We start from the raw sequence: 22,988 nt of genomic DNA on the forward strand, positions 1-22,988 counted from the left end.
TTGTGATAACAGTCTCTCCTGCCTCAAAGGACCTTCCCCTTGTGTACTGCCTAGGTTAAGATCCCCTTGGAGCTTACCAAATTCTGTTCTGTTGGTTTCAACTGACCAGTCAAGTCTTAGCCTAGGAACTGCAAAGCACTCCACCCATGGAGCCTCATAAAGGCATATGCCCCAGGTCCTGTGGCTCTCTTTTATCTGCACCCTGCCTTGATCTTCCTGTATGGTCCCTCAAGGTGTACAAGGTGTACTTCCTCTAGGACCTGTGAGAAATAATTTTTCTATTTTTCTCTTTCAATTTTTCAATTTTTCTATTTCAATTTCCTTATAGTCTTTTATTGATGTGCTTCACCACCTGACCCCCAGAGCTCTGCCTACCAAAGGTTAATAATTAGTCATAACACATTATCTCTTCAAACATTGCTTCCTCTAATTTTCTCTCTTCTTTTCTGGGACTCCAGTAACAAATGTATCAGACTTTTTCATCATTTCCCATTTTCATATTGCTGCTATAACAAATTACCACAGAACTAATAGCTTAGAGTAATAAAAATTTATTTTCTTATAGTCTGAATACTAGAAGTCTAAAATGGTTCCAAAGAGTTAGATTCATCTGGAGGCTCTAGGGGAGAATCCATTTTCTTGCCTTTTCCAGCTTCTAGGTGCTGCCTCCATTCCCTGGTTTACGGCCCCTTCCTCCATCTTCAAGGCCAAGAGTGTAGCATCTTCTCTTCTCTCTCACCTGCTTCTGTATATCTTTTTTCTATATCTCTTATCTTCTTGCCTCCTACTTAAGACCCTTCTGATTACACAGGACATATACAGAGAATCCAGGATAATCTTACCTTAAGATTCCTAATTTAGTTCTTTTTTGCTATGTGGGGTAATGCATGCACAGGTTCTGGGATTAGGATATGGACATCTTTCAGGGGCCATTATCCAGCCTCCCACATTTCTTTTATACTTTTTATTATATTTTCATCCTTTTTCTTATCCATGCTTCAATCAGATATTCTCTAAGGCTCTATCTTCCAATTCACCTCTTCTGGCTTGTTAAATCCTATTAATAGTTCTTAGTTTCAATCATTTTATTTTTTGGTTTCTAGAACTTCCAAATGATTTTTAAAATAAATTGTACTTCTCTAGTGACATTTTCTACTCTAGCATCTATTTTTAAAAACATATTAGTCACAGGGATGCCTGGGTGGCTCAGTGGTTGAGTGTCTACCTTTGGCTCAGGGGGTGATCCTGGGTCCGGGGATCAAGTCCTGCATCGGGCTCCCTGAGAGGTACCTGCTTCTCCTTCTCCCTGTGTCTCTGCCTCTGTGTCTCTCATGAATATATAAATATCTTTAAAAAACCCAAACATATTAGTCACAATCTGCGTCTGATAACTCCAATATCTGTATTACTTTATCTGTTCCCATTGTCTATATTTTCTCTCAATTCTATTATTTTCATATGTCTGGTAATATTTGGTAGCAAGGTAGATCTGATACATGAAAAATTATAGAAGCTTTGGATGATACTACTTCCTTCAAAGAGAAATCACTCTCTTCTCTGGAATGAAACAATAGACAGATCATCTTATTTAAAAATTTTTTAAGATTTTATTTATTTATTCATGAGAGAGAGAGAGAGAGAGAGAGAGAGGCAGGCAGAGACACAGGCAGAGGGAGAAGCAGGCTCCATGCAGGGAGCCCGACATGGGACTCGATCTCAGGGTCCCCAGGACCAGGCCCTGGGCTGAAGGTGGCGCTAAACCGTGGAGCCACTGGGGCTGCCCCAGATCATCTTATTTTAATCAGAAACTGAGCTGATTTGAAGTTAGGTGGTAATTTTTGTAAGGCTCTCTGTCTCTAGGTTGCATCCAATCCCACTTGAAAGTCTGGGATATTTATTGGTCCTTTCCTCCTTGGAGGGACCTGAATTTTATCTTTTGCTTCTTAACATCATGAGATAGACAAAAATTTCACTCTGCTTTTCAGGGGTTTTCTGCTTAGCTTCTTAGCCTTTGACTCTGTGCAGCAAATACCTTGAGGGGCAAATAAATTTAAAAAATCATTTCTTGGTGCCTAACCTTCTCTTTTAGGATTTTGGCTCCTAAGCACTGGCCACCTGGGGAATCCCTAAACCCCAATTTTTAAAAATAGATTTTATTTATTTATTCATGAGAGACACAGAAAGAGAGAGGCAGAGACACAGGCAGAGGGAGAAGCAGGCTCCATGCAGGGAGCCCCATGTGGGACTCGATCCTGGGACCCCAGGATCATGCCCTGGGCCAAAGGCAGGCGCTCAACCACTGAGCCTCCAAGGCGTCCCTAAACCCCAATTTTTATGTACCAACTCTACACTGGCTCCTCTGCTTCTAGCAGAAATCCTCTGCTAAGTTCTGTAACTTCTTCTATTGTCCTGTGAATTAAGCAAATTCCTAGAGGGGAAAGGAGAAGCATAGAACATAAGCCCACTTCTTTAAAGTTGCCTGGGCTCCATAATTTTGGTTTCTTAAGTTCTGGCTCCCTCAGTATGTCTCTGATACCCTCAGAATTCTTTTCTTCTTCTTCTTTTTTTTTTTTTTTGGATATTATCTGCCTTTTCATGTTATTCACAGCAAAAGTATTAGTCTGCAGCAATCTATTCCTTCAGAGCCAGAAGTGGAAGTGATGCCAGAGTTCTCAATCAAAACTCTACTACTTATAAGCTGTGTGACTTTGGCAAATTACTTAACCTAGATATTCAAACATTCTGAGCTTCAATTTTCATTTATGTGAAATGAAAATACTATCTTATAAAGTTATCAGGGTGTGAAGATGAAATGCATTTGTAAAATGTCTAGTAACAAAAACACTTAATGAAGGCTTACTATGTGACAGGCACTTTATATGGATTTAATGATTTAATGGAGATATGGTTTTTATTTCCCATTTCCTTTCCAACGTCACATACTGGTAAGTGATGGAGCTAGGATTTGACTCTAGAGCACTTTTCTTACCAACTACTCAATACCACTTCTATAATATTGCTTTCGTATTGTATCTGAAACCAGTTAAATGCTCAATAAATGTCAGTTATTATTACACAGAAAATATAAATGCTTCAGAAATATACACTAATCACATCAGTTTTTCTCTTCTTCCATTTATTTTTCCTTTTTTGAAAAAACATTTTTTAACATTATTTTATTTATTTTTTAAAGATTTTATTTATTCATGAGAGACACAGAAAGAGAGAGAGAGGCAGAGACACAGGCAGAGGGAGAAGCAGGCTCCATGCAGGGAGCCGGACATGGGACTCGATCCTGGGACCCCGGGGGGCCACACCCTGGGCTGAAGGTGGCGCTAAACCACTGAGGCACCTGGGCTGCCCTGAAAAACAATCTTAAAACATCTTTCTATAAATTTTAAAAGAAGCTATTGTGAAAAGTGTCTAATAGCCTACTGAATGGAGAAGTAATAATTTGCTTAACACTTACTTTATTGTTGGATATTTATATTTTTTAGACAGTATATATCAATACTATTAATATTTTGTGCCTTTACCTACTTTCCTTATTTGAAGTATTTTCTTAGAATAAAATCCTAGCACTGCAATTACCAGCTCAAGACTACGAATACTTTATTATTCTGATATAATAGAATTTTGCTGATATAACAGCTATCTCGTTTCCCCAAAGAATTGTGGTAATTGTGATGCTACCAGGAACAAATGAAGGGTTTGTGTTAGAATTGGAATTAAAGCTATGGAGTATAGAAATGAAAGAAATGTAGAGATGGGAAAGAGAAGATACATATTCTGAGGCTAAGAAAGAATGGAGTACCTGGATACTAATTCCTGTGAAAGAGGGTTATTAGTTTCACTTAAAGGACTAGGAATGGAAAAAGGACTGGGCTGTGTTGAAAATTCAAATGCTTCAATATAAATACACATACATATACATCATAATCTGGGACGCCTGGGTGGCTCAGCGGTTAAGCGCCTGCCTTTGGCCTAGGGCAGGATCCTGGAGTCCCAGGATCCAGTCCCACATCGGGCTCCCTGCATGGAACCTGCCTCTCTCTCTGCCTGTGTCTCTGCCTCTGCCTCTCTCTCTCCCTCTGACTCTCATAAATAAATAAAAATCTTAAAAATATATACATCATAATCGCTTATGAATAATGTTTCTGTGATAAAGTTTCAAAAGATATGCGTTTCCCACCCTCATCAATGCAATGTTGGATACAGATAAATATTTAGGTGTAATTTACAGATTGGCTATCTGATATACCTGGGTTTAACTTGCTCTTTAGTACTGCTTATTCTAACCTAACATTTAGTAATCTGGTGTGTGGATCTTTATTACTGCTGCTTGAAGATACACAAAGAAATAATCTCTCTTGAGGATAACATATTAAATTATAAAAAATTATGCATATAAATTACAAAATAACCCCACGTTACTGTTTTCTCTTTTAGCCAATTTAGTAAACCATACCGGGAAGCAGGTGGCCTGTGTTCTAGCAACCTGTTGTGTTATTTGCTTGGTGCATAATTTCGGGCCTTCATCATCTTACCTATATATTGGGATTGTATTTTATCTAACTATAAGCCAGTATTGGAACATGACATCTCTTGTTTAATATTTCTAATCTTGAGGTGCCTGGGTGGCTCAGTCAGTTAAATGTCTGCTTTCAGCTTGGGTCTTGATCCCAGGATCCTGGGATGGAGCCCCACATCAGGCCTCCCTGCTCATGGGTAGTCTGCTTCTTCCTCTCCTCTGCCCCTTTCGCCGCTCATTCTCCCTCTCTCTTAAATAATAAAATCTTTTGAAAAAGAATATTCCTAATTTTAAATATATTTAGCGAGTATATGATACTTGAATAAAAGTGGAAGAATTTTTCTTTTGCTAATGCCTACTACGATTTGAGTATCTTTTTAAAAAAATTTTTTGATCATCTTATTAACCTCATTACCAGGTTAGATTTGAAGTTATTATTTTAAAAGTCACTTTATGGGATTCTCTTAGGGCCATTTGTCTGCTCCTTTGACCATCAGATGAATCTCAATGTATATACTCAAGGGCAGTTGCTTTTCTATCACTGCCTTCCTCTTTCTCCTTTGCTCCTATTATAGATTTTGGGACAGTATGTACCTGCTCATCAGGGATAAACAGAAAGGGCCCTGAAATGTAGGCTTAAAGAGAGACCTTCCTCTCTGTCTATGCACTGTAACCTCCCTAAGAAAAACAATATGAAACAAACAAAAAAACTTCTCTGATTCATTATATGCATAGATAAGTGCCTATCTAAGTGCCATTTCTCTTCCAGCTTCTGTTAGCCTCTAGAAAATTTTAGTAGTGATAATGAAGGATTATGGAGTATGAGAATGATAACTTGCCTGAGAGGCATTCAAATGCTGTCCATATCACTTATTGGTTAAGTGATTTTGGCAAGTGACCTAAGCTCTCTAAGTCTCAATTTTTTCATAGGTAAAATGAAGTTAGTCAATACCCACAACATCCAATTATTAAAATTAAGTTAGTCAAATGGTATTTGGCATTATGGCTAACTTTGGTTTGAATACGAATATCTAGAAAATAAGGAGAGTGCCATAAAATAAAGTAGTTTTTAAGTTGATTCAAATTAGAAGCTGGTTTGGTTTCTAGGTTCTTAAAAAAATCCAATCCTTTAAAGAATCCGTTCTAGATGGGGGAGCAAATATAAAGGCTTTTAATTCTTTCATGTTCCAATAGATGCCAGTTCCACGGTATAGAAAGTGGTGTATTAAAAGCAACAGCCAAAATGAAGAATAATTTTGTATCTTTTCCATTAGACAAAAACTTGCTGGTGAAATTATGGGGAATACAACACACTCATACATTGCTGGTGACACCCAAAATTAGTACAACCTTTCAGAGAAATAATACAGTATTGTATCGAGAACTATAAGATGTCCAAACTCTTAGAACCAATAACCTCAAAAGACTTTATTTTAAGACAAAAATTCAAATAAAGATAACAGCTACAGTTTTACTTAACAATGCCTGGCACATAAAAGGTACTCAAGTACATCTTCAGATGAATACCTTTATTTGCACTGACCTCTTCAAATCATTGCCCTTGGTTCCCTCTCATTTAAGATTTTCTGATTTCATCATCTCAGTATAATTTTAGAATCAAATTCTTGTAACTTTGTCTAGTCTCTGTTCTCCAACCTTTTCCATTAACTTCATTGTTGATTGCTATCAACAATTGCTACCCCCTTAACTTCTGATACTTTTATCCTCTAAATTCAGTTGACCTTCACAAGGAAACCAAGTTGATGATACCACATCCTTGACCAAATCAAAAAGAAATCTGATGCTTCCTTCAAAATCCTAGGATGTTTTTCTCCTTCTAGTCTAATCAACTGCCTCACTGCCTGCTTTATTTAAGACACAAGATAGCCAGAAACCTTCACACCCATCCTCACCATATCCTTAGTCTTGTACCTAGCCACTTATATTTCCCTCTAGGATCTGAGGAAAAATTATCACCTCCTTGCTTCCATACTCTTGCTTCTTTCTTCCAGTTCCATCCAAAATCCAAATTCTTCAGATTTAAGTATCTCCTTTTTTTAAAAAACATATTTTATTTATTTATTCATGAGGGACACACAGAGAGAGGCAGAGGGAGAAGCAGGCTCCATGCAGGGAGCCCGATGTGGGACTTGATTCTGGGTCCTCAGGACCGAAGGCAGATGCTTAACCGCTGAGCCACCCAGGCGTCCCTCCTTCTTTTTTAAAGATATAATTCATATACCTCTTCAGTGTACAATTTCAGTGGTTTTTAATATGTTGGTTATACGAGGTGTTTTAGTATCAAGGTTGTACAACCATCACTATTATCTAATTCCAGAACATTTTCATTACTCCCAGAAGAAACTCCATACCCGTTAGCAGTCACTCCCCATCCCCCACCTCCAACCCCTGCCAACCTCTAATATACTTTGTCTCTATGGACATCTCATATAAGTGAAATCATACATTATATGGCTTTCTGTGTCTGGCTTCTTTCACTTGAGTGTAATATCCTCAAAGTTCATCCATGACATAGTATGTATCACTACTTCATTCCTTTTTATTGATGAATAATATTTCTTTGTATGGCTATACCTCACTTTATTTATCAATTGATGAATATTTTGGTTTGTTTCTATTTTTTGACTCTTATGAGTAATGCTGTTGTGAACAATATGCAATATGAACACTTGTATAAAAAGTTTTTGTGTGAATATATTTTCAATTTTCTTGGGTATGCAAACTATGAATGGAAATGCAAATTAAGTACCTCTTGATATCCAAATCTATTGTTTCTGAGTTCGGATAGCTTGGGTTATCGCTCATAATGCAAACAATTCTATACTGACCTCTCCACTGCACTTTCAAACACCTGAAGTCTTCAGTCTACACATATTAATTTTAACTTCTTTTCAATTAAATTGAGGACAGGGATTAATTCTTACAGTTTGATCATACAGTAGTTATTTAATATATGCTCATTGCTACACTGACACCCTGAGATGCTCACAAATGTGAGAATAAGGAGCTATTCATTCCTTCATTTGGCAGATATTTGAGTTGTACACCGTCACTGTGTTTAATGTTGGGTATAAATAGTGCACAAAAGTTACTAAGTTCCATCATACCCCAAGTGCCAATTCAACTCCACAATATGCACTGGATACTTGTGAATAGCACTGTGCCACGTATTTCAGCTGCCACGTATTTCAGCAGACATGGACAGGAATAAGATAAAATGCAGCCTTTTATGGCAGCAGATAAGCTCTACATTAAAAAAAAAAAAAAGCAACGACAAAAGCCAACACCAGCAGCAGCACTGGGTATCAAATGGCATAAGGAAAGTACAAAAGGCTCTGGAGGGTCAATGAGCAGAGCATATATGCTTGAAAGAGTGGAGAAGGATAGACATCAGAAAATACTTCCCAAAGTACTGAAGATGATAGAGCCTCCAAGATGATGGCATTTTGATAGGTAGGGATTCCTAGGAAAAGAGAAAGTGTTTCAGGAGGAGGATAGCAAGAACAATGATTGTAAGGCTGGGTACACTACAGAATTTTTTAAAGAGACCAATCCAGTTAGGAATGTGTAGATGGGTAATGAGTGAAGGCTCTTGAATGTTAGGCTTAGTGACTAAATAGGTTAAGAATGAAGTGCCTGGGTGGCTCAGTTGGTTAAGCATCTGCGTTCAGCTCAGGTTCTGGCCCAGGGTCCTGGGTTCTAGCCCCATATCCAGCTACCTGCCCAGCGGGTTGCCTGCTTCTCCCTCTCCCTCTGTAGCTCCCTCTGCTTGTTCTCACTCTCTCTCTCTCAAATAAATAAAATATATATATATATATAAAGTAGATTTAGAAGAATCATTTGAAAGTCTTTCTACAATTCAAATTACTTTAGTGATTCCCTAATCTTTTCTTGAAATTTTTCTATTATGTATATTTTCTTTCTTTCTTTTTCTTTTCTTTTTTCTTTTCTTTCTTTCTTTTTCTTTCTTTTTTTTTAAATTTATGATAGTCACACACACACAGAGAGAGAGAGAGAGGCAGAGACACAGGCAGAGGGAGAAGCAGGCTCCATGCACTGGGAGCCCGATATGGGATTCGATCCCGGGTCTCCAGGATCGCGCCCTGGGCCAAAGGGAGGCGCTAAACCGCTGCGCCACCCAGGGATCCCTATTATGTATATTTTCTAAAGTGATCATGGAAATTAGAGATTTCTCCTTTCCACAAGGAATAAAAAGTAAAATCTGGATTGCTAAACAAGCTGCTGGGGGAAGGCATAATTTCAAAAATTCTAGCACTGCATCTCCATACTTTTGAGGACATGTAAGGTTTAAAACACATACACAGGCAAATCCTAATAGCCAAAATAGCAGAAGAGACTGGGAATAAAGTAATTACATTCATTAAGCTCCTAACTCTAGGCATTGTGCCAGGTGATTTACACAGACTATCCTCAGTCCACCAAACAACCCTATTTAGGTATGGCAACTGAGGCTCAGAGAGATCAAACAAATTGTTCAAGGTAACCAAGCTAGTAAGCTCAGCTAGTAAAAGGTGGACATCAGTTTTGGAACTAGGCCTCTCTGATCCCCTATTTTCTGAATTGCTCACTTTTGTTTTTACTACATAAAGGAGGCCAGAATGATAAGTTCATGATGCATGCGCCAAAAAAAAAGCACTAAATCTTTAACAAAGGAGCTTTAATGGTCTGGAGAAAAATTACACTGAAATATTCAAAACTGGGTTTAGAATGGCTTGGAGATCAAGATCAAGAGAGATGAAGTTTAGGGCTGCTCTCAATTCAGTACGAACAATGATTATACGATAGATCTTATTTAGGGATACCAAGGGAGCACTATTCTACTTTTTATTTGGAGACTAGAGAGTAAATTCCAAGAGAATATGGTTATTTGTCTGCATTCACTGACACATCACAAGTTCCCAGAATAGGGGTCTATCCCACAGTAAGCACTCAATAAACTTTTGCTGACATAATGAAAAGTCACGTAAGGGGTATTTTCATTTGAATCCTCTTGAAGTTCTTGAAATAAAGACAGCAGAAAAAAAAGAAAAGACAGCAGAGTAGTAAGTTTAAAAACCATTCAAGTAGTTAGGATACTTTCTTCAACACTCAACCCCATGGCCAAAACAAACTACCAAAATAACAAACATACAAAAAGGTAATTGGTGGACACTGGGGGCCGGATGTGTGTGTGTGTGTGTGTGTGTGTGTGTGTGTGTACTCAGATCATTAAGCATCTGCCTTTGACTCAGGTCACGATCTCAGGATCCTAGGGTGGAGCCCTGCCCCCCACCCTCCTCAGTGGGGAGTATGCTTCTCCCTCTGCCCCTCTCTCTGCTCCTGCTCTCTCTCAAATGAATAAATAAAATCTTAAAAAAAAAAAAAGAGAGAGAGAGAGAGAGATGGACAAAAGAAATTAAAAGACACTTTTGCACTTAATATAGTACCTAGCAGGATGCCTGAGTGGCTCAGTGGTTGAGTGTCTGCCTTTGGCTCAGGGCGTGATCCTGGAGTCCCACATCAGGCTCCCTGCGTGGAGCCTGCTTCTCCCTCTGCCTATGTCTCTGCCTCTCTCTCTGTGTCTCTCATGAATAAACAAAATCTTAAAAAAAAAAAAAAATAGTACCTAGCACTCTGGATAATCAAATTTCAGTGAAATGGAATCCAGAATTTTAACTTATTATTTTAATATTTTAAACTGTTGTGAGCAGTATAACCAATGGCTGTTTCTGGAAAAGAAAATGGTTTCTTTGGAAAAGAAAAACCTAATCTGAGTACGGACAATTTCTTGCTTATAGATAGTAAGAAATGGAATGTACGGACAATTCTTGCTTATAGATAGTAAGAAATGGAATGAAAATCTCAAAATCATTAACTCTAAGGAGTAATGGAGTTCACTTCCCTAAGTCTTTTTCTAATTTGTAAAAAAATTTTAAATTATTTACTTGAGAGAGAGCAGGAGCAGGAAGAGGGGCAGAAGGAGAGGGGCCAGGAGGGCAGAGAATCACAGTCCTCACAAGGCAGGGAGTCTGACTGCGGCTCCATCATGACCCAAGCCAAAGGCAGACATTTAACAGACTGAGCCACCCAGGCGGCCCTATTTTTCTAATTTTGATTCTATTAAAACATACAAAGAAAACTGCAACAGAGAGCACAGAGGGGAAAAAAAAATCTTTGGAAGATAACAAGCCTTTCTAAAGAAACACTTTTTAAAGATTTAAAGAAAATAAAAGCCAGGCTCCATGGACTTGCTCTCTGTTTTTCACAGGCTTTTCTAATATTTCTTCTTTGATGGGACCAATGAAAAACTGCCACTTGTCACAAAATGTCTTCTTTCAGATATGTGGTGTATATATTACTTTCTTCAGAACAGACAGTTCTGCAAGCTGCTTGTCTTTCAGCTGCAGCAAATTTTCTTCTGTTACACTGCAATTCTTCCATGGAATAGCATAAAGACCCAATTAAAAAAAACTCCTTTGCTCTCTAGTTTCCTAAAAGCAATACTACTGTATCTCAATCAATATTTAAACTACATTTTCTCTATCTTTTTCATTTAAAAGTTCCACGATCTTTGCTTACTGCAGTAATTCCTAATACTATAGTTTAATTTGTCAGGGTGATCGTATCACATTTTCTTTTATACTTTAATAATATGGAAGACAGTGAACACTTTCTGTCCAATCAATTAATTAATACTTGCTTGAGGCAGTCTACATGTCCCTAACCTTCAATTAATAATAACATAGACATTATCGTGTCTTGCCTTTTCAATTACTGCAGAAATTCTGTAGTCTTTCAAAGGATAACTCACTGATTTTAGGGTCTTAGATTTTTTTCCCCCAATGTTTACATAAGGTTAAAACATGTATTTTTTCCCTTACTGTAATATTTAGTTTAAAACACATTTTTTCAGGGATCCCTGGGTGGCTCAGCGGTTTAGCGTCTGCCTTCGGCCCAGGGCATGCGTGATCCTGGAGATCCGGGATTGAGTCCCACACTGGGTTCCTTGCAAGGAGCCTGCTTGTCCCTCTGTCTGTGTCTCTGCTTCTGCTTCTTTTTTTTTTTTTTTAATTATTTATTTATTTATGATAGTCACAAAGAGAGAGAGAGAGAGAGAGGCAGAGACACAGGCAGAGGGAGAAGCAGGCTCCATGCACCGGGAGCCCGACGTGGGATTCGATCCCGGGTCTCCCGGATCCCGCCCTGGGCCAAAGGCAGGCGCCAAACCGATGCGCCACCCAGGGATCCCTCTGCTTCTGCTTCTGTCTCTCTGCCTCTCATGAATTAAAACAAACAAAGAACCCCACATTTTTCTAATAAATAATAATGGCTTTTTCAAAGAACTAGAATTAAGACAATTGCAAATTCAGAGGATAGAATAGGTAACAAATCCCAAAGGAAAAAACAAAACGAAACATGGGCCTTATGCTTTTAAAAATCCTTTAAAGACCTTACAGTTTACTTGATATTCTAAAATCACTACAAAAAAAATTAAAATAAAATCACTACAGTTGAGATTTCATAGGCTCCAAACGGATGGATTCCATTAGTACAAACACACACACCTGTGATACTTGAAAGGAGAAGACAAGAAAAATTGAGTGTTTATTACCACTTTACACATTGCTTCTTATAATAAAACACTGACAACACAGGAAAAAAAAAAAAAAAAGTCCTGTCTTACCCATCTTCTGTCCTCCGTGAGCCAAATGCCCTGCTTGCTTAAAACCTGAGTACCATGATCTCCGCAGCATGGTTTGCAAACAGAAAGGGCAGATACCAGGTTTTCATCGGGGCTGAAATTACTTAAATTACAAAGGTGGAGGGGGCGGGGGAATGTATCGACCTACAGCTGTCCCAGGAGCTCCGTGACAGGGACAGGTAAGAATTTTCAGGCCTGAGGAAGTAAGTGGTTTTCAGCTACAAGGCGAAAGCTGCCGCCTAAAATCAACAGGTGTAGGAGCCGAAGAGCACTCGGTATGGGTTAAGGGGACACCAAAGGCTTCACCCCTGCCAGGTGAAGATGCCTCCCCGCTCTGAGCCAACGCGAGAGTCCTGGGGGCAGGCGTGGGGCCGGCGGTCGAAGAGGCTGGGACACTTGCCTCGGGCCGGGACACCTGCTTCCGGCTGGGGCCAGGACACCTGCCTTGGGCTGGGACACCTGGCTTGGGCCGGGACACCTGGCTTGGGCCGGGACACCTGCCTCTGGCTGGGACACCTGTTTGGGCCAGGACACCTGGCTCAGGCTGGGACATCTGCTTCAGGCTCGGGCTGGGACACCTGGCCCCAGCCGAGGCACCTGGCTCCAGCTGGCTCAGGCTGGGACACTTGCCTTGGGCTTGGGCCGGGACACCTGCTTCGGGCTGGGACACCTGCTTCGGGCTCGGGCCAGGACACCTGCCTCTGGCTGGGACTCCTGCTTGGGCCAGGACACCTGGCTCAGGCCGGGACACCTGCTTGGGCCAGGACACCTGGCTCAGGCCGGGACACCTGTTTGGGCCAGGACACCTGGCTCAGGCTGGGACACCTGCTTCAGGCTCGGGCTGGGACACCTGGCCCCAGCCGAGGGACCTGGCTCCAGCTGGCTCAGGCTGGGACACTTGCCTCGGGCTTGGGCCGGGACACCTGCTTCGGGCTGGGGCCAGGACACTTGCCTCGGGCTGGGACACCTAGCTTGGGCCGGGACACCTGCTTCGGGCTCGGGCCAGGACACCTGCCTCCGGCTGGGACACCTGCTTGGGCCAGGACACCTGGCTCAGGCCGGGACACCTGCTTCAGGCTCGGGCTGGGACACCTGGCCCCAGCCGAGGCACCTGGCTCCGGCTGGGACACTTGCCTCGGGCTTGGGCCGGGACACCTGCTTCGGGCTGGGGCCAGGACACCTGGCTCAGGCTGGGGCACCTGCTTCAGGCTCGGGCTGGGACACCTGGCTCTGGCCGAGACACCTGCTTCGGGCTCGGGCCGGGACACCTGCCTCCGGCTGGGACACCTGGCTCGGGCCGGGGGCACGGAGGGCGCGCGGACGTGCCGGAGCCGAGGGGGTCTAACAGCGCCCTGCGAACACCTGGGGGAGGAGCTGTTCCCTCCTAACGCGGGGAGACAGAGCTCCCGGATCCGGGCGGGAGGCGGCGGGCGGCGGGCGGCGGGCGACGAGCCACGAGCCACGAGCCACGAGCCACCGCCGACCCTCCCGCGGCGCACACGCCCCCAACCTCAGGACGCCGCGCCCGCCGCGCCGCGCGCACCACGCCCCCGCCCCCACCGGAAGCGGCTCCGGCCGCCCCTCCCCCACCGGAAGTGGGGCGCCCCCGTTCGGGCGGCCTCAAGCCGAGCCGAACCGGCCACAACGGCCAAAGGAGACGGCGTTGGGGGGGCGCGGGGCCGCTCGGCCGTGGCCACCCCGCAGCCCGCCCTGCTTACCGGCCTGCTGGCGGCAGGGGCAGGCGGGGACGGGGCCCGCAGAGGCCCCCGCACGGAGGACAGTCCCCTGAGCCCCTCTCGGTCGCCTGCACTCCGCTCGCTGCGGCGTCTCGCGGCGGGGGAAATTCCTCCGCAGCACTTTCTTTCGCTATCTTTCCTTTCCCTTCGCCCGGCCGCTGAGCCACCTCCCCCGACGCAGCCTTCCTTGTCGCGATGGCGTTTAGAATTGCTCCGGCGAGGAGGAAAAGGGACTATTACCCCCCGTACCTTGAGAAAAACGAAGGGATTATTTTGTTCCAATGCGGCGAGGGACTACGTGATGACGCAAGGTGAGGCCGGCTTTCGCGGAGCTTCCTGGGAGATGTAGTTTTTGACGTCGCTAAGGCCTGCAGAAAGGACTCGGTAATTACGGGATGCTGGGGGCCCTTGGAAACACGTGTTTTGCACTCGACGGCAGGCTGGCCAGGGGGCTTCGGCACCGAAAGGGCGAACGACCTGCCGCCCTTTCCGTCTGGGACGGAGCGGAACCCGAATTTCCCTTGGCTTTAGCCCAAGGGCCCGGTCGTCCCGCCCTCTTCCCTCGGCCACGCCCCCGCCGGTCAGTCTGGAGCCCTCATAGGCTGATGGTCCGGAGGTGGGCGGGGCCCCGCGGTGGCCCCTCCCCCGGGCCCGGGGCGAGCCCGGGGAGACGGCCGAGCGGGGGCTCGTGCGCGTGCGCGTGCTCGCTCCGCGGGGAGCCGCGGCGGGTGCGCGCGGAGGGGCGGCGCGCGGGCCGGGAGGAGGCGGGCGCGCGGGCTGGTGGGCCGGGCGGGCGGCGGGCGGCGGGCGGCGGGAGCGCGCGGCAGGCTCGGCAGGCTCGGCGGCGGCCAGTAGTTAGTTACTTGTTAGTGTCAGTTGCTCGGCGGCGGCGGCCGCGGTCACCGGGCGGGGGACGGGCCGGCCGGCGATGGTGGTCGCCCCAGCGGCACGCGCGCCTTCCAGGTAACGGGGCCAGGGCTGCCCGCGTCCCCTCGGTCCCCTCCCCGGCGCCGGCCGGCCCGGGGGGCGAGCGCTGCCCCGGCGGAGCCCGGGCGGGGCGCGCGGGGTCGTGGGGCGGCGCCACGGGGGCGCAGGCGGCCGGTGCGTCCTGCCCGGTGCGGGCTGTGCGGCCGCCCCGAGCCCCGCCGCCCCCTGCAGCCCCCCCGACCCCCCTGCACTCCTCCCCGGGGCCCCGCCGCTCCCCTGCAACGCCCCCCCCCCCGCTGCCCTCCCCGCCGTCCTTCCCCCGTCCCCCTCTGCACCCCCCGCCGCCGTCCCGAGCCCCGTCCCCCCCTGCAGCCCTCCCCGCCGCCCCCTGCACCCTCCTCGCCTCTCCCCTGCACCTTCCCGCCGCCCCCCTGCACCCTCCCCGCCGCCCCCCTGCACCCCTCCCCGCCGCCCCCCTGCACCCCCTGCACCCTCCCCGCCGGCCCCCCGCCCCCCTCCCCGCCGTCCCGAGCCCCGCCGCCCCCCCCCTCCGCCGCCCGGAGCCCCGCCCCGGAGCTCCCCCCGCCCCCCGGCGAGGACGGCCGCCCCGGTCGCCCGGCGCCCCCCAGAGGAGGGAAAGTTGGAGCTGGCGCAGGGGCGCCCCCGGGCGCGGCGGGGCTGCCGCTGGGGAAAGTGCAGCTGCGGGGGCTGGACGCGGGCGCTGCTGCGTGTCGGCGGCCCCGCTCGGCCCCGGAGGCTCCCCCGCCCGCCCGCTCTCCTGCGGGCCGCGGCGGCTGGTCTCGTCCCTCGGTCGCCCGCGGGCTCCTGGGTCGGGGCTACTTTGCGACCCGCGGGCGGGAGGGCGGGCAGCCCCCTCCCCCCTCCCTCCCCTCCCCTCCCCTCCCCCCCCCCCCCCCCCCCCCCCCCGCCCCGGCCGGCCGAGGGCACGACTTCGGTGTCGGCCCCAGCGCTGCCCCGGACGCGCGTGGAGGCGCGGAGCCGGCCTCGTGGTGGCGGCCTCGCCCCTGGAGCCCGGCACGCCCGGCCCGCTCGCGGATCGGGGACTTCCACCCGGGCCGCCGACCTGGGCGCCTGCTGCGGGCCGCGCCCGCCCTCCCCCTCCCCCGCGGGGACCCCGACGCGCCCCCCGGCTCCGGCTCCGGCCCCCGGCGTCCGCGGACACTCGCGCGGCGCCCCGCCCCCCCCCCAGCCCCCCTCGGCGCCCGCGGCGGGCGCTCCCGGCAGGTGGGGCCGCCCCCGGCCCAGGCCCCCGCCCGGGGACTCCGGCGAGCGGGAGCAGGGTGCCTGCCATTGCCGGGGAGCTGGGCCATGACCAATTCACCAAGTATGCGAAAAACAAACCTCTTTCCGTAGCTGTCAGAAGGGGAAATATTTTATCATGTCTTTATTTTGGAGACTGTAGCTTGATTATATTACATGGGGGGGAAAAGCCTCAAGCCCTTTTCCTTGAGGCTGGTGATGTGTGGTCCTTTCCATCCCCTCTCTGCCATTTAGGAGCTGGTATTTCTGTTTGGCTGGGTCCCAGTAGGGGAAGAAAATATTTGGGCGAAAGGACAAGAGAAGATTGCTTCGAGCTGTTATGATGAGTATTCACTTTACCCAGTGATAGTGCAGAGAAAAACTTCCTTGCTGATGTTTGGGCCCCATTAACATTCTGTCAGAATCCATTTTTAAGAGTCTACCCTGAGGCCCATAAAGAAGTAATGCCACTTTATAGCTGTTTCTGACAATCACATTAAAAAATGTGTTCCTGGAATGCATTATATGTGTACTCATATAAACATTTATCTTTGTACATTTATGGTAATGTAAATATTTAAGTCGGAGAGCTTAAAAACTTTTATTTGCTTATTTGCATACATGTTTTTCAACATCTAGCAGTGCCAACCTTATTTGCCAAATAAGCATCAGCCATAAATTCATGCTTTGGCACATTTCATATAATAACTCTTCTAAATTGCTCCATGGTGAAGCATCATGAGATTAGCATTTGCTTCATGAGAGAGATTTGTTGTTGTTTTTAACTGTAATGATGTGCTGTTTAAGTGGAACAGGTGCTGGGCTCTAGCTGTTTGTGTTTAAACCTGCCAAATCACACTCTTTTTGTTGGTTGGGTTGTTTAAGTAATTTAGGAACCAGACTGTGGCCCCTGGCTTGCCAAGAGTGAGTTCAAGGTTCCATCTCACTGCTGCAGATCCCTGTCTCCACTGTGACAGGCAGGTGTGTGTCATGAGCTTTACTTGCTCCTTGCTGTTCTCTCTGTAATTCCTACTCCTCACCACCATCCCAGTCCTTTCCTTACTAGAGCTCCCTGGAAAGTCTAGGCTCCTTCATTGCTGGTTTGCTTTCCTTGTAGAACTAGAAATTCTAGGAACTTTCAGGCCAGGAACAGATAGTTCATGTTTCTTTGACAAATATTTTGATTGCTTTTCAAGTGATAGGCATGATAGGCCCTGAGCATATGTAGAATGATGTGCCTTTTTGCATGGAGGAGAAGATAGTACCGTTTAGGAGGAGAAGATAGTTGATAACTGATAATTAACAATATGATGTGATATATGACACAGGTATAAGTAGATTCCTCTGGGTGGAAGCATGCAGGAGGGGTAGTTGATTAAGACTTGGGGTCTTGGGGAGGGAGAGTCCTGGAATGCATCCTCATGCGTTACCTGAGCTAATCTTCAAAAATAGGACTTAACTGGGTTCAGCAAAAGGGAAAGGACATTTAATATTTATTTGTATATATATATATATTTTTTGATAAAACGCCAGTCTATTTTGCTCAACCTGTCTGGCATCCCCCCTTCCCTTAACCCTGTCACCCTGATATATGGTAAAGGGCATGTTAGACTAGTGCTGTCCTGTGAACATATAATGGGAGCCACAAATATGTTATATGTATTTTTGAATTTTCTAGTAGCTGCATTAAAAAGTGAAATTAATTTTAAAAGTGTATTATTTAACCTGATATAGCTAAAATGTTATCATTTCAACATGTAATCAGTATTTTGAAAGAATTGGAATATTTAACATTACCTTTTTCATACTAAGTCTTCAGAATCTGGTATGTATTTTAAATTTAAAGCACATTTCAATTTAGTCACATTCAAGTAATCAGTAGCCAAAGGTGGACAGCACAGTTTTCAAACAGGGGCCAGTGAAGTGGTAAGACTCACTGAAATCACTGAATGCCTTATCAGCCAAGTTAAGGAGCTTTAACTTTATCCTGAAGGCTGTGAAGATTTAGTGGGGGGAAAAAATGCTGTGATGGAATCAGATTTGTGTTTTAGACCTATCATGTTGCCAGTGAAGTGAATGCTGGATTAGAGAAGGGCAAAACTGGAAGCAAGATCAGTTAGGAAGCCATTCCTGAAAGTATGAGGGATATAAAGGAGGGGGGTGGATGTGTAAGAGATTTGGGAAGTATTATCAACAGTATAAGGTAAATAATCAGATGATAGAGCTGAGCAAGGTTGAAGATATAGGATGATTCCTACATTTTTGTTGTGTGCTACCGTATGGGGCAGGCAACTGAAGAGAAGCCAACCATCTGTGCCAGACGGACCCAGGATGGAAAAAAAGCAAACTATGCATTTAGGGGGTCAATAGTGAACAAACTTAGCTACTTCGGTACAAATACAGTGTTTTTAACAGATAACTGAAAAAAAGAGTATAGATGGAGGGAGATAAGGGGATTTAGAGAAGTTTACTCCCTCCTCTTTTAAATTAAGAGGATTTGGGGCATAGATTCATATGAGATGGAAAAGAACCAAAGTTGGGGAGAAATGGGCAGGGAGAGAGGGTGAGAGGTGATTGATGGAGTCAGAGATTTGTAAGCAGTGAGCGGGGGGTGGGATCCAAGGCATATGTAGAGAAATTGGCCTTGGGTAGTAGGTGATTTTCCTTTTCCAGTGAACAGAAAGGAAGGAGGTAAAGTCAGAGATAAAAGTTTCTGATAGGGGCAAGAAGGAAAATGAGTTGATAACATGTATCATGTTTGAGTACCTGCTAAGAGTGAAGGAGAAAGTAGTGGAGTAAGAGTTCTTAAAAAGAGTATGTGAGCTTATAATAGCTTCCAAGTGAATGAGAGAGGGAGAGAAGGGCAGACACACTGACACAGACATGACGAGAAAATGAAGGATTGTTAAGCAGCACTGAGGGCCCATTTGAGATCGTACACCTTGGATCCGTGGGTTTTTTTTTTTTTTTCTCCAGCATGATCACTCTGTGTATAACTAAAGAAACTGCTTAATACTCCTAAGAGCTCATAAAGTAGTAACTGTTAATCTCCTTAATTGTAAGATGAACAGCTGGGCCTGCAAAGCCTGGTAGTTCAGTTTCAGAACCCAGGTTGGTAACCAATGCTTTGCAGATGCCTGCTTAGGAGAGATTCCTGAAGGACGAGGAAGTTAATGATATCGAGGGTTGGAGTCCAGGCTGGATCGTGAACAGGAATACTGGAAAGGGTGATTTCATTGGGAGAAGATGAAGGGCATGAAGGGCTAGGTAGATGTCACTGTGAAGCTGAAGAGCTAGTGAGGAGGAAGCAATACTATTAGCTTTTATTTATGGGGTACCCACTATATGCTAGACACTTTACCACCTTGCTCTACAATGTGTTATTAACAGAGTCTTCCCTTTGTCATTCTCCATCAGATGAAGAAACAAGATTAAACAGTTTAAACAATCTATCCAGAGACATACACTATCAACTGATGAAACCATGATCCAAAGCCTGTTTTTCTGCAAATCATACTCCTTTTCTTCTTCTTCTTTAATAGTTTTTATTTTTTAAGTAAGCTCTAGGCCCAGTGTGGGGCTCACACGCACACCCCAAGATCAAGAGTTGCATGCTACATCACCTGAGCCAGCCAGGCACCTCCAGATCACATTCTTCTTAAGGAGATAGGATAGAAAACACAATAGTGTTGAAAAGTGGTTGAAATACACTGGGATATTTAATTTAGGATTTCAGGGGTATATCATTCATTTAACAAATGTTTGTTGAGCATTTAGTACATGTATCAGGCATTATTCTAGGTGCGCAGGTTCGAATAGTGAACCAAACACAGAATTGTTGCCTTCATGAATGTTGCATTCTAGACAGGGTGAGACAGACATTAAAATAAGTGAGAGTTATTGTTATATGAGAAGGTGATAAGTGCTACAGAGAAAAAGCAAGCAGGAGGGATAGGGATTCTACAGAGTATGAATGAGCAAAGACTTAAAAGAAGTAGGGGTCATACTAGGTAGCAGAAACTTGTTGCATTGGTCCTGAATCAAAGGTGTGCTTGGCTAGTGTACCTGCACAGGACTGAACAGAAGAGAAGATGGTAAGGTCAGAGAGATAACTGGGTCCAGATCTTGTAGAATTTGTAGGCCATTGTAAGCACTTGGTTGTTTACTTTGTGCAGTGGAAACTATTACAGAGTTTTGAGTAAAGGTATGACACGATTTAAAAACTTCGCTTTCAAAGCGAAGTTAACATGCTTTAAAAACTTAGCTCTGGGGCAGCCCCAGTGGCTCAGCGGTTTAGCGCCCCCTTCAGCCAGGGCCTGATCCTGGGGTCCTGGGATCGAGTCCCACTTCGGGCTCCCTGCATGGAGCCTGATGCTCCCCCTGCCTGTGTCTCTGCCTCTCTCTCTCTCTCTCTCTCTGTCATGAATAAACGAATAAAATCTTTAAAAAAAAAAAAAAAAAAACTTCGCTCTGGGCCAGTGTTTTGAAAGTAGTCTAAGGAGGCACAGAAAAATCAAGAGGACTTGTTGGGCGGTTCTCCTAAAAACTCCAGTTGAGAGACCAGGGAATTGAGAAGCGATTGAATTGGTTAGATTTATAAGAGAGTTGCACAGATGGTACAGTGAGTTCTCTTATACCAGTGTTTCTTAGTCTCCCCACTATTGACATTTTGGACTAGATAATCCTTTCTTGTGGGGGGTTGCCCTATATACAGTAGGATGTTCTATAGAATCTCCTATCCTTTATGCCAGTACCATCTCCCCAGTTCTAACAATCAAAAATGTTTCTAGACATTGCCCAATGGCCCTTATTGGGGATATTGCTCCTATTAAGAACCACTACCGGGCAGCCTGGGTGGCTCAGCAGTTTAGCGCTGCCTTCAGCCCAGGGCGTGATCCTGGAGACCCAGGATCGAGTCCCACGTCAGACTCCATGCATGGAGCCTGCTTCTCCCTCTGCGTGTCTCTGCCCTCCCCCCTGTTTCTCATGCATAAATAAGATATTAAAAAAAAAAAAAAAAGAACCACTACCATATACCCTTCACTCTGTTTCCCCTAATGTTAACATCTTACCATAATCATGGTGTATTTATCAAGCTAGGAAATTAACATTGGTACAGTGCTTCAGCTGAACTCCTGATTTTATTTGTATTTTATTTTTTCACTAACATCCTTTTTTCTATTCCATTATTTAAACCAGGATATTGGGATCCCTGGGTGGCGCAGCGATTTGGCGCCTGCCTTTGGCCCAGGGCGCGATCCTGGAGAGACGGGATCGAATCCCACATCGGGCTCCCGGGGCATGGAGCCTGCTTCTCCCTCTGCCTGTGTCTCTGCCTCTCTCTCTCTCTCTCTCTTTCTCTTTGTGTGTGTGACTATCATAAATTAAAAAAATAAAAAATAAATAAAAATTAAACCAGGATATTATGTTGCTTTTAGTTGTCGAGTCTTCTTTATCTCTTCTAATGTATGACAGTTTCTTGGTCTTTTCTTTTATGACCTTGATACTTTTAAAGAGTACTAGTTAGGTATTTTGTAGACTGTTCCTCAGTTAAGGTTTGTCTGATGTTTTCTTGTTTGAGTGGCGTTATGGATTTTGGGGGGGAAGAACACCGTAGAAGTGTGAAGTGCCCTTCTTATGTCATATAGGAGATACATGGTACCAACATGATCTATCACTGATGATCACTTTGCTAAGGTGTTTTCTGGCAAGTTTCTCCACTGAAAGTTATTTTTCCCTTTCCATACTCTGTTCAGTAGAAGCTGGTTGCTAAGTACAGCCTGAACTCAAGCAGAGGAGGAATTAAACTCCTACTTCTTGGGGGAGGAGAATCAAGAACTTGTGACATATATTAAAACCACCACAGTAATTGGTAAATATTTGGGGATGAGGGGATTACTTTGAGGCTTTGCCAGTATCCTGTTTCTTCTCACTAATTTAGCATTCATCAGTAGATCATGCCTACAGTAATTATTGCTATTGTGTTCTGAAAGTACTTCTTTATTTCCCTCATTTTTTCTGTGTTTATTAACTGGAATCCTTTTGTAAGGAAGACTTGTCCCTTCTCATGTGTTTTTCTGTCTACCTGTTTAATCATTTATGTCAATTCCAATTCAGGATATTTATTTTATTCTTAGGGTTATAGTTCAGTGCTAGCATTATTTATTGATCAGATTATCCAGCTTTGGCCACTGGGATCTCTTTTAGGTTGATCGTGTGTCCTTTGCCATACTCCTATCCTTTGTTTGTATGTATACGTGTAACTTCTCTATTGTCTAGTACTACTAGATGCTTCAGGCTCATCTTGTATTTTTCCTGCAATAGCCCTAGTCTCATTTTTCTCAAGAAGTTGTGGCTCCTTTTACCAAAGAATGGTATTTTGAGGCCAAGATCTGGACGCTAGGTGTGCTTGTTGCTGCTAGAGTGTCACTGCTTCTAGGCACACTCAGTGGACCAAGAGCTAGGAAATATATGTATGTATACTAATCTGTATATGTATTTATTTTTTTGTATATAAAAGTAGGCCTGGGTTTATTTTTATGTGGCTCCAGTTGACTGTGTTTTGGTCCAACTACCTTTGTTGGTGGATTGGATGTAGAATGGGAAAAGAGAGTTGTTAAGGATGGCTCCAAGGTTTTTGGCTTGAGAACTGGCAGGATGGAGATGTCATTAACAGAGATGTGAAGACTGTGGGCAGAGCAGGTTTCTGGGAAGAGTTCAGGAATTCTTTTCCAGCCTAGCTAAGTTTTTGAGATGTCTAATAGATATGGTAATAGAGATGTCAAGTCAGCAGTTGAACAAATGAATCGCG

At 45.2% G+C, this 22,988-nt stretch overlaps 2 protein-coding genes across 4 annotated transcripts in view; one reads left to right on the plus strand and one right to left on the minus strand.

Annotated features, from left to right (window-relative positions):
• The window catches only part of HMG20A (high mobility group 20A), a 77,416-nt gene extending 62,903 nt beyond the window's left edge, over nucleotides 1–14,513 (minus strand). For 2 of the 3 annotated variants that reach the window (XM_038581057.1, XM_038581055.1), the window contains exon 1: nucleotides 13,973–14,513. The gene's annotated coding sequence lies outside the window, so the exon portion shown is untranslated. The remainder of the gene's footprint in view (nucleotides 1–13,972) is intronic. The other variant, XM_038581056.1, reaches the window with a different exon arrangement.
• Nucleotides 10,272–17,055, plus strand: LOC119877742 (synaptojanin-1-like). The gene is made up of 4 exons (XM_038579895.1): nucleotides 10,272–10,367; nucleotides 12,372–12,433; nucleotides 13,463–14,301; nucleotides 16,433–17,055. Exons 1-4 carry the CDS (start codon nucleotides 10,272–10,274, stop codon nucleotides 16,519–16,521), a joined length of 1,086 nt encoding a protein of 361 aa, XP_038435823.1. The 3' UTR covers nucleotides 16,522–17,055.
• The last annotated feature ends 5,933 nt before the right edge of the window (nucleotides 17,056–22,988 follow it).

The sequence above is a fragment of the Canis lupus genome, chromosome 30 (genome assembly GCF_011100685.1).
Source record: "Canis lupus familiaris isolate Mischka breed German Shepherd chromosome 30, alternate assembly UU_Cfam_GSD_1.0, whole genome shotgun sequence".
NCBI classification, from domain to species: domain Eukaryota; kingdom Metazoa; phylum Chordata; class Mammalia; order Carnivora; family Canidae; genus Canis; species Canis lupus.

Coding starts and splice junctions, on each gene's coding strand:
- LOC119877742 (XM_038579895.1), top strand. CDS start 10,272: ATGGCTGTTTCTGGAAAAGAAAATGGTTTCTTTGGAAAAGAAAAACCT. Junction 12,434..13,462: donor GAGCTCCGTGACAGGGACAG/GTAAGAATTTTC, acceptor CACCTGCTTCAG/GCTCGGGCTGGGACACCTGG. Junction 14,302..16,432: donor GGACTACGTGATGACGCAAG/GTGAGGCCGGCT, acceptor TCTGCCATTTAG/GAGCTGGTATTTCTGTTTGG.